The 12570-nt window shown below is 41.4% G+C and overlaps 1 protein-coding gene across 1 annotated transcript; it reads left to right on the forward strand.

The window, feature by feature from the left end:
- The first annotated feature begins 2584 nt into the window (after positions 1-2584).
- LOC133110618 (RING finger protein 223-like) lies at positions 2585-8056 on the forward strand. The gene is made up of 2 exons (XM_061220851.1): positions 2585-2717; positions 6647-8056. Exon 2 carries the CDS (start codon positions 6725-6727, stop codon positions 7373-7375), a length of 651 nt encoding a protein of 216 aa, XP_061076835.1. The 5' UTR covers positions 2585-2717; positions 6647-6724; the 3' UTR covers positions 7376-8056.
- The last annotated feature ends 4514 nt before the right edge of the window (positions 8057-12570 follow it).

Here is a 12570-nt window from a genome sequence, read left to right on the forward strand (position 1 = left end):
AAGACAATTGGAGTATGAAACCAGGGTTAGCATACAGTATGTTATTAAGTCTCATTAGGCTCCCATTACCCCTGATGCCAAATGGTGAGGATTAAAGGGGAATGAGTCATGATGTGGGGAAGACAACAGCTTTGATATAAACAATGTTGAGAATAAACAAAGTTTGCAAAAGAAACCAAAAATAGGAAGCGCAAGCTGAAGAAACACCTCTTCAAGCAGCACCTCTCCCCATACCTCCCTGTGAACCTTAATTGTTGTCTCTGTGACTTGCTTTGTTTATCGTTATATTGTTTATTGTTAGTTAGCTAGGTAAGCAGTGTTTGGATAGTGAACTTTGGTCACTTTTGCTCTGTTGTTTGTTTCTTTGTTCAAAATTTTTTTTTAAAAATTTGTTGTACAGGTAGCAGTTGAAATTGTACTTCCCTCTAGGGTCTTTCAGCGAACTTATTCCTGGTTATGGGTATGCACTTTGTTGTACGTCGCTCTGGATAAGAGCGTCTGCCAAATGCCAATAATGTAATGTAATGTAATGTAAATAATTAGCTGAATAACCAGAATAAAACTCACCACTCTCCCAAGCTGCTGCCCCCAAGTCCATAATTACATCCTCAACATTACAGGTCATGTCCCATATTTTGGCAAGGGTGGAATGCTGGTAACCAATCCTTTACTGTATGCCAAGGACTGTTAGAGGAGGGCCACCCAAAAGATTGTTACACAGACCACTCGAATGTCATAACCACTGTTGTAAGCAATGCACTTATTATTTTGTTATGTCACTGTTCTGCGTTTTTTGAACCTCTTAAAGGGTCTCAACAGGTATGGCCCAAGTTCTTCCATTGTCCACTGTGATGATCATCAGGACACATACAGACATGTAATGCCACATAAATCTCAACCTGGCAACCCGAGGCCAGGCACTGTTACATAGTTCCCACTGTTAGACACTCAGGCCATTAGATAATGATTTTCCTATTTCATAAATCCTTATTTCCTTTTTTTCCACTACCTTCAACAGCACCTAGCATACTCTATCAATGACAAGGGGTTCTTAGGAACCAGGAACACTTACAAACAAATTAATTTCAGTTATATTGAAAAGTCATAAATATGTCATCATTGTAATATTAAATAAACATAAACGTATATGCACAAAACAGAGTCAAGGAAATGTGGAAAGTGCCTTTTCCCGTCACATATAGCTTCATCACTTCCAGGTGTGGTTAGTGGGCAGGTAAACAAAGATTGCTGTTTTGTTGTCCCTAATTACAGATATGGATGCATAGCTATGGTCAGGGGTCACGTGCTGCCATTTCCATAGCCACCCTTTATTTTTTGTTACCGTTTATCTACCACTTACTACACCTCTCTTAAAAATAAAAGACAATTAAATGTGGGCCACTTATGGCCTGACCCACATATTCCAATACAAGCTGGAAAAGGAAGTTTGGCCCTGTTTAAATCTACCCCTCAAATTCCTGACAAATATCTTTGTTGATATGGCAGTGCAATCTTGGTTATTCAGTAACCAGATAACATGCGCTGCATAGCAGCAACTATCAGTAGGCCAGGTTGCAGTAAGAAATCGCCACAACCCCAACAAAAAGCCTCTAACAGACAAAGCCCACTCCAACGCTAACTGAAGAATTTCGATGACTCATTGTTGAACCTATAGCAGAGGTGATGCTCCAATCTTTGCACTCCTTCCTCATAATAAAATATTGTTTAGCTGAACAAATGTAGAGCAACAGGTTGTTTTGGTCTAATACAATGGAAAGTGGGGGAGTTATTGTGCCAAGGGGGTGCAAATGGTCAACATATCGACACTGCAGTTGGGTCAAGACAAGTGTAAAAGGTCTCCCTGGTTTTGTTTAGGTGTATTTACATTGATTGTTGATTGTGATCAATCTGGAGAGTGCAACAATACATCTTTTCACTTGATTTTTTAATGACATTTTTCATTTCTTTTTTTGGTTTTGTTTCGGAATCACTCATTTCAAAATACAAATGGCAACCAGGCTGAGCACACACACATTACGTACCTCTATGTGGCATGTAACTGAAAAATGGTCAGTTAGTAATCAACTTACATCTACCAAACATTTTGTAGCTATAGTATCACAGGTATTTTGATTGTTTTGATATGAATATAGTGTGTACCCCCATATTAAAACACATGCACATATGTACATACAAAAGGAAGTTAGGAAAACACATAAGCGACTAACCTACAGCCTCTCCCAGACTCATTTGGGAAAAAAACACATTGTTTTTTATATCAGATTTACAAACAACACATTGCCAAGTCTAAACATGAGTATGCTCATACCTGAGTGTGTGTGTGTGTGTGTGTACCATGAATTCTCCTCCTGCCTCTACCTTTCTCATGTCCCCTCCCTCTGTCATCCCCCCTTCACTACACTCCAGCGTTCCCTGCCTGCGAGCTCATTTGCATACAGAGGGCTGAAAAGCCGGTGTGTTGTCTGGCAGGTGAAAAGGGGACTTCAGCTTTTAGAGCGAGCAGGACGGTTGGCACCACACCCAGGCCCCATTGCTTGCCACCAAAACACAGCCTCAGGGGCTGAAACAAAGGAACGAGGGGCAGGACCTGTGTGGGGGACTGTTTCAGCACAACTGGAGATACCCACAGAGATTTTCACCTCTGAGAGAGGGAGCAGGACCCAGGACTTACTGAAGAACACCTTTTAAGACAAAAGGTAGGATTATCAACTGTCACAGTTCTGTTAGGGTGACAGGAGATTAGTTTCAGAAGTTATTGAATTGTCTACCTGGTTTCACTCCAATCTCGTTCAATTCCTGCACATGTTTCCGTAATGGAAGACAGTATGTAAGGCTAAATCAAAGTTGATTACCTATAGGCTAGACATAGACAGACAGACAGACAGGCAGAAACACACACACATATATGCACATGCACATGTCTGAAAATGTATATACACAAATGAAAATGTTAAAGAAAGGTAATTCCATTTCATTATTTAATTATATATATTATGTTCTTAAAACATTAATAATTGAATCTCTGAAAATACATTATTTGCCAGAAAATAGGATCAGGAAATATCAGCAAATATTGGAATTAATATTGTAAGAAATTGACTGTATAACATTGCAAATTGATATTTGTATTTACATTATACAAAATTTGATCATTGTTATATTGTTTGGAACAATATTTGTGCAACAATAACAAAGTAAATGTGGCCTAAGGGAATGGCACTGCAACCCATGAAATACACCAATAGATAATGTAGATAGCAACAGGTCAAACTTCAGTGTATCATTATGAATTGGTTTGAAAAATAGGTTAATTCTGATAAAGAATTAACTCCTGATAAAGAGGTCAAATGGCTGAGTTCACTCTTACTGGGACTGCCAGAAAACAATAAATGTGAATGGGGCTAATAATCTACCTGTTTTCCTGGTGCTTCATATATCCCTCCAATGGACTCTGACCGGAGCTGAAAGTTTAAGGGCCAGTTTCTCAGACACAGATCAAGCCCCAGGCTAAATTCACTTCTGAACGGAGATTCTATTTAGTCCAGAACTAAGCTTAATCCATGAAACTGGGCCAGTGACTGTAAGGAAGGTCCTAACCGCTGATTGGAATGCACATGTGAACAGAGGGGACTCTATAGGTGCATGAGCTACCTGCTAGCTTTACAACTTAATTTTCCAGAAAACAAACACCCCCCCCCCCCTCCCCCCTACTCCCCCACAAAAAGAAGGGTTGAAGGGACAGAGCTGAATGGCAGAGCTGAACTGAGATACTGTAGCAGTGCTGGTATCACATGGCTCTTTGTTCTCCTGCTGAAAACAGCTACTTCCTGTTTTGTACACCGGTCTGTTCCACTAGTCTTTAGTGCCAGTAGAGGAAGTGATGCCACTGATGGTGTCAGACCCTGCACTGTGGCTTCAGCTTTACGTGCGATATCTTTGGCATCTTCAATCCGTGCCCCGCTCTGTACATCACCTCAGTGTAACATGCTCTAGGAAATGAAGTAACAGTGGATGTACATTTTTGTTCTTCAATCAAATTTCCCAAATGTACCCTGAAAGTACAGTAATTGCTCCCTTTGGCTACAAATGAGTATGTTTTCCAAGCAAAAAATGAATTATATATTGCTGGCTAGGGGTACAATTTTATGTACATATAGGGTACCACCCCATCTGTACATTTTTAGGCACTTTTCATACCTTTATTTCTGAGATCACAGTTATCGTGCTGCCAGAGACCACAGCTACGCTGAGGGAACAGTTTTGCTGCATTTTCTGGGCATGGAAGAGCAAGGAAAGCTCCCATCTCATTCAGCAGAGGGTGATCAGATCACCATCTATGGTGGAGCAGTGGAACCAAGTGCCTTTATATTTCAATCACCTCCAAGACCCTTTTGTTGAGTGTTTTTTATGTGCTAACTAAGCGTATTACAGGGCTAACCTCCAAATGTTCAATACAGTCCAATAATCTACTTCTGGAATTATTACTGTAGTCTCTCAGGCTACAAAAATATCACTGTAATGCACAAACCTTTATGAACGTTGACAAGGTATGTTCTTTTTCCCTTGGTGTAAGTCTAGTGTAAGTAGCCCTGATGGCATAGCGTTGTAGAAAACATCTCCTCGGACCACATCTGACATGTTGCCCTTGTGACTGTTGGAAATACTGCAGCACTAGTGCTTTAGGGCTCCCTGACCCGACAGCCAGTCCTCCTTCCCCGTGCTGGGGCCCCAGGTCTCCCAGGCACACACTGGCACTCCAGGAATGCCAAGCACAAAGCGCTAAACATGAGAACAACCAGCCGCATTGTGCCGCAGAGCAGCAGGAGAGGCTCTGGGCACCTTTAAAGCGATACTTCTCCCAAAATCTATGTAAATATTATTCTTTTTTTATTCCTTACAGTACAATGTTCAACATTCCCAAAGCAGATTTGGAGTGTATGTGAGTCAGCTAACGGTGAGCATTGTTAGAATGGATTTCCAGAAACGCCATGGCTGAATCGCCAGATTGGAAGCTACTGCGATTTCAACCAGTCGTGCATACATAGGCTCCCATTGCTTTTGTCCATTTATGCTAACGATGCTAGCTGTTGGTGAACATAGGTTCATTTAGACGTTAGATTTTCTCACTATAGAAGTATATCTCAGTAGTATATCTCACTGAAAGACAAAAATGAACATCAATGTATTAAAATTTCAGTGAAAATGAACAAAGTTCAACATAGAAAGGTGATTCCAATAGAATGATACAGGAAATAATTGAAACAAGAGAGCATATAATAATAATTATCACTAGATCACTGCGTAACTCAGGTTTTACAGACAGAAAGCACATTGTCCATTAGCAAATTAATTAATCTAAGTGCTTATCCAATATTTGTTTATGACTGCACGGCAAATTAACTGTACACTTGTAATTTCACATGAATTTGAACAAAATGTGCTTCTCAAATCAAAATGGTGATGGTTTCTGCTGATAATACATGTTTAATACCCCATTCCCATCCCTAATTTTGTTTTTTTAAACAGAATTTCAGAATAAACTTGCAACCACTGCCTTGCAGGAATTATTATAAATGATACAGCAAGGTGTTATAACACAGTAGTGAAGGTGTTATACAATGCTCAGCAGGCAGTGGGATAGGAATAGGATGATAATTTATTTTACGCACTCATTTTCATTTTCTCTACATTTTACCCGGTGGTCTCTCTGAGATTGACAAAGAATAAAAACTAAAAAAAAAGAGGCAGTTCCTGTAGTTCCATGTAGGCCTGAGGTATAAAAAAATATTTCCTAGCTGCAGACATGCTAATCAGAGGAATGTATGAACTGCTACACTGCTACCTGACTGGATATGCGTGGGACAGTGATAACTTAAGCAATACTATTTGCTCTTTTGATTTGGGGAGACAAAATAGAAAGAGACTTACAGCAAATATGATCAAGCTATAACATTCCTCGTCATAATCTTAAGTGTAGTGACAGTCATATCAGATAGAACTGTGGATATGTGGATTGTTACAGTAGCTTAGCAACCTCCGAGTCTGGATTCTCTCTGAAGGACACGGTCTAAGAGGACGAATAACAAAGCGGTCTGTGTCTGTCGAGTGGGCCTGCAGCACGGCACACAGCCTCCTCTGTCTAAAATAACCGTTATTCACACAATTCTGCAGCGGGTCACTGCAAGGTGAGAGGAGGGCAGGGGAATGACGCGGGACTCAAAACGCTGAGTCACAAACATGTAATAACCCAAAATCTTCAAATAGAATAGTGATGATGCCCATGCGTCACTGTACAGTATATGTCATGTACTGAATGAATTTGTCAGGTCAGCGGTTTGGGAATTGTGCTAGCCAATTGTCACTGTGACCCCAGAATTAATTATGAAGAACATTTTTGGGCTCTAAGTATGTGATGAACAACAAACAGTAATGAGGCTCAGATTCAATTCAACCGTTTTTCTCCAGTTTACTTTTCTGGTTTCTGAGACAAACAGTGTTCCATTGGCAGTGGCTAAAGGGCCACTTTAGTTTAACTTTGTTTAACTCTCTTTAAGGAGCGAACACAATAGCATGATGGACAACATTTCTCTACAGTGACTCATGCTTCTGTACAATTGTGTTCCAGACTGCAGACCCACAGGGAAAGAAAGGAGGAAAGCAGGAAAAAGAAGACAAAGAAGAAGAAGAGGAGGAGGCAGAGGAAATGATGCAGGCGCCACAGGTGTGGCACACAAAGGTGGTGCCATCGGAGGAGGACCCGGAGAAGGCCAGGGACAGGCCAGAGTGCTCCATCTGCTACAACACCTACGACAATGTCTTCAAGACTCCCAAGATGCTGGAGTGCACGCACACCTTCTGCCTGGAGTGCCTGTCGCGCGTCATGGTGCTCTCGGTGGAGGACGAGGATGGGCAGATCCCGTGCCCCCTGTGCCGGCACCTGACCTCCATCCCGCAGAACGGCACGCCCGCCCTCACCACCAGCCGGGAGGTGCTGAGCCAGCTGCCCGCGCACCAGCGGCAGGAGGAGCGGGTGTGGCTGGAGGGAAAGAAGCTCTGCTACTCCACCCCGCTGGACGCCAGCGACTCCACCACCTGCATCTGCATCGACATCGGCAGCTCCAAGCAGGACAGGCCCCTGTCCCTGGGCCCAGCCCGCAGGACGGGGGTCCTGGGCCGGCTGATGGACTGGAAGCGGCTGCTGCTGATGGCGGTGCTGGCAGTCATGCTGACCGGCATTGTGCTCTGGCCACTGTACTGCATCACCGACGGCAACGCCACGTGCTGGGAGAGCAGGCCCCGCCCGGAGGGTCACACCACCACGGCCCCTCCCTTGCCCGCGAGACCACCTCTGTGAAACTCAGGGGGGCGATACAGAACTGTGAAGCGCTTGCGAGTAGTCACCACAGCTACACATGTCCACGTTCTCATCTCCCCATTGCTAGAGCCAAACCTGGGGCTGTCCAAACAAAGAGCAAGGACTCTGTGCGAGGATTGTGAGAGACCAAAACAAAGAAAGAGAGAGGTTTGGGGAAACCCTGACTCCTGAAGAACGGGAGAGTCAGGATTCAAGAAGACAACTAATATGCTATGGTCTCACTTAATCAGCCAGAGACTTTCAGGCCCATTGTAACCCCACACCTCTGAAAACTGCGTTTGTAAAGCAGTGGGGCTCACAGGAGTCAAAGGAGAGAGCTTTGCCAAGAGAGGTGGAGACCGTAATTGAGACTCAACATGGCCATGAAAGCACTCCACCAGAATCAGACGTCACAGAGTGAACAAATGCCACTGCAGAACGACAAATAAAAAACAAGCACATACGATATATTGTATGAACTACAAGGGGGTTAAATTGCATTGTATATTGCATAATGTACTGATGTATTGAAATCTGGAATTGTAAGTTCTTAAATTTCAGCTCTTAAATTTCCAGAGCAACTATGCCAAATTAACAGGATGAAAGTAGGTGAAATGCAGTAGGCAGAACAATTACAGCAGAGTAAGAACTGCAGTATGTAATGCTGAATACAGCATGCTCAAGATTTCATCTTTCCTCAGGCAGGGGTATTTGAACACCTGATGAGATTGTTTAGTCTTCACAAAATTCAATTCAATTCAATTTTATTTGTATAGTGCTTTTTACAATGCTAGATTGCCACAAAGCAGCTTTACAAGAGCCCATGCCTAAAACCCCATCAGAGCAAGCCAAGTGGCAAGGAAAAACTCCCTGACTAACAGGAAGAAACCTTGAGCAGAACCAAGCTCAGAGGGATCTGCTTCTGGCTGGCAATGGGCAAACAGTGAGTTTAACAGTTGTGTTTATATGTAATATATACATACAAAACTGTTCTAGCTTCCCACCAGTGTTATGTGTTATTAGCCTTATGTGGTTTTGCTGCTTATTGCACAACAAAAAAGGCCATAGGGGAATAAAAACCACATTTATCACCAATAGCACAGCTGTGCTGAACATCAGAAAGAGAAGCAGCAGCACCGGTTGGTCCATTTGTGCTTCATTATCAGTGTTACTTCACTGTGATTGAGCAATAAATGTTAGAATGAGACATTCTCTTTCTAATATTATGTTCTCAATGTTTCCATGAACAAACGTCTATGGCAGTGGTGCACAACAAATTTTGGATCCATTTCAGCTTAAAATTTTAATTAGGTTTTGAACTGAAATTTGTACAAGCATAAGCTTACAGCTACAGACTGCATATGTATCCTAAAGATTTTACAGATTTTACTACACCCCTGGTCTATGGAGTCAAACACTTTCCTGATTGATCTCTTCTAGCACCTTCTGAATCAGTGCTGGTTCTGATTTAATGTCAACCTTTTTCCATGGTGGACAGTATCCCACCTGTTGAGGGCCACTGGCATTCACACACTAGAAATATCCAAAACCCTGGAAAAAATGCCATGCACATTTCACTGATATTGTATTTTTCTTCACAATACCAAATCAAATATACTGTATTATTTTACTTGTAAAGACTCATTATTGACATGAGCAAGTTTTGCTCCAGAGGCAGTCGTGTGTGAGGGTAAAAAAGATATTAATGGCATTACAATGGATTTACTAATATTAATAATTATAATCTGACCCATGCTGAGAACATTTGCTTGTTGCCACTGACTGAAAGAAAAGAAGCAAAATAAACACACACACTGTATTGGAAATAGTATGGACACATTATTATTGTCAGTAGTAATACAAATACCATGTTGCACAAAATATGCACGCCAACATACAGTTTACAGCACACGTATACTCCCCTACTCAGATCCAGGTCTCTACAAACCTTTCAAGAGCAGAAGAACTGTCATAGAATAAAAGGAAGTTGGCAAAATGCATGTTCTGAACCACACGTGTCAGCATATACATTGCACATGAACTGGAATTAAATGACTAAATGTTGCATGGTAACAGCGTTAGCCCACTGGGGAGATGTTTACTTTACTGCAGAACACACCTGGTGACGTTTCATTCCAGCCATGGGAGGGTTTATAGCAGGAGATAAAATGACAACACTGACGGCACCCTGCAGCTGTGCTGATGGGTAAAGTCTACTGCACACACCCTGCAGCTGTGCTGATGGGTAAAGTCTACTGCACACACCCTGCAGCTGTGCTGATGGGTAAAGTCTACTGCACACACTCTGCAGCTGTGCTGATGGGTAAAGTCTACTGCACACACCCTGCAGCTGTGCTGATGGGTAAAGTCTACTGCACACACTCTGCAGCTGTGCTGATGGGTAAAGTCTACTGCACACACCCTGCAGCTGTGCTCATGGGTAAAGTCTACTGCACACACCCTGCAGCTGTGCTGATGGGTAAAGTCTACTGCACACACTCTGCAGCTGTGCTGATGGGTAAAGTCTACTGCACACACCCTGCAGCTGTGCTGATGGGTAAAGTCTACTGCACACACTCTGCAGCTCTGCTGATGGGTAAAGTCTACTGCACACACCCTGCAGCTGTGCTGATGGGTAAAGTCTACTGTACACACCCTGCAGCTGTGCTGATGGGTAAAGTCTACTGCACACACCCTGCAGCTGTGCTGATGGGTAAAGTCTACTGCACACACCCTGCAGCTGTGCTGATGGGTAAAGTCTACTGCACACACTCTGCAGCTGTGCTGATGGGTAAAGTCTACTGCACACACCCTGCAGCTGTGCTGATGGGTAAAGTCTACTGCACACACTCTGAAGCTGTGCTGATGGGTAAAGTCTACTGCACACACCCTGCAGCTGTGCTGATGGGTAAAGTCTACTGTACACACTCTGCAGGTCAGTGTGAAGGGGGAAGAGAGAGCGAAAGCCTGACCGTAGCCTCTCAGCGCTGTTCAGATCTCGGCCTATTTCTGGTCTTCAACCTACCTACGCACACATGGCCTACGCAGAGTGCCGTTTATCACAATTACCTTCTGTTCTTCCCTGTGTCTTCCCACAATCTGTGCTTTTACGATAAGAAAGAAGCTGTTAAATAATTAGCCCCTGAGGAGATGTCACAGAGGACAACATCACTTTGAGGAAGAGGAAATTATTCTACAGGAGGTTGGCTGGAAAGGGAGACATTTTGTGAGAGAATTGAAATTCCGTACTGTGATTACGTGATGATCGGGTCCACAGCAAAGTTTTGAGCTACCAATACTGCAAATAGAGAAACAGGGCTGCAATTCCTAAAAAGGCACACTAGTCACATGATCTCAGGCAATTGAAACAACAAATAAATATACCATGTGTTCAAAATCTTCCACTGTGTTCATTTCTGAGAAAAACATAAAGCAGCTACAGAGTGAGTCAAACATTTGGACAGACATTTCCTTTTTTTGCTTTTCCCGATTAATGTTTTATTCCCTCCGTTTGCAATCAAAAATTCCATCAGGTTGTAGTTACAGCACTTTTTATACATAGCCACCCATTTAAATGTTTGAGATAAATGAACATAATATCAAATAAAATAGTCATGTTTTGTATTTGGTTGGCATGACTTGCTGAAGTCACTGACCCGTCAACAACACCGGAGTCTGGATATCTCTAATAAAAACGGAGAATCTGCACTTTGATCACATATGAATTGTGTGATACGTTATTTCCTCTATTTGTCATCAATCAGAAAAAGCAGAAAATGGCAAGATGTGTCCAAACTTTTCACTGGTACTGTACATGAATTTCTGAGAATTCTCTTCATCAGTGATCTGTCGATTTTTTCCACAACTTTTTTTCTGCTGCACCTGGTTTTAGCCTTTTATGGATATTGAAAAAGACTATCTGGCAAATCAATTTGTGGCAAGCAACTGACAAAAAATAACTGACTTACATTTTGTACTGGCAATAGAAAATGGAGAGAATTATTCTATATTTTTCAGAAATCAAAGCATATTTTTCCTTCTACCCCAAAGAACTAAGATCAAAATCAACTGAAAAAGTACATGAGCCATCAGTCTTTAGATTTACCCTAGAGTCAGATCGTCATAAATAAAAATGCTGGAAATCTGTGTGAAGCACAATGATAAACAAAATACAGCCTAGCATAGCAAGTCAACTTCATGAGAAATGAGACACATGTAATGTTTTTGTTTTCATTTATTGATTAATTTTAAATTTTTGCGACAAGTCATTGCATCAGCTGTATTGGCTGAGACAGAAGGCATTAGGCTTAGCCAGTGCAAGAAGGAAATCGCCCTCATCCAAGATGAAAACTCGGTCAGCACACCACAATGCAAACACAGAACCATTAAAAAAACATCATCACATACTTCATATTCAAGTAAATTCAAGGAGACAACAGGAAACAGAAACAAATGAAAAAAATACAGCCTTCAAAACACTTGTTTTGGTTACCGTTACACACATAATTAATGACTCACAAAAAATATATTTTAAAAAGTGTGGCCAAAGCATTCATTCAGAATACAGAATTGATAATTTACTGAATAAATTTAAAATGCGACACAAACACCTAAAGAAGAAGAAAGAAACTACAAATTAAATGTACAACACAGACAGGCAAATAGCTAGCATACTAATCAAATTACTCTTTTACAGCAGATATGAACATTCTGGTAGCTATAGATAACCGCATTGCAGCTATGGTTCAACAGTTCAACACAGATAAAATTTCAAGTATTTAAGTCATAATGTATTTCAACATTATAATAACCTGACCTCCCCATTCACACAAAGGTCAAATCTCAATTTAATAATAACATTCAAGCATTAAGTAGTAATTAGTACACAAATGAAATGCCCCTTCCATTCTCTGACACAGGCCGGGAGGAAGATGGCTGTTCGGTCAGGTTTCCATCGCTCAATTCTGTCACAGTGCTTATAAAGGGCCATTTTTAAACCAGATTAGCACAAATTATCCAGCCCTGAAACATATACGCATTTTCCTTTAAAAATATTTTAATGTTATCAATTTAAGATTCTTACTTTACTTAGAATTTAAAATGTATCCTTAATAAAGAATGTTTAAGTTTATATATATATATATATATATATATATATATATATAATTTCTTTTTGCATTACAATAAAACCTCTC

Source organism: Conger conger, chromosome 14 (genome assembly GCF_963514075.1).
Source record: "Conger conger chromosome 14, fConCon1.1, whole genome shotgun sequence".
Taxonomy (NCBI): domain Eukaryota; kingdom Metazoa; phylum Chordata; class Actinopteri; order Anguilliformes; family Congridae; genus Conger; species Conger conger.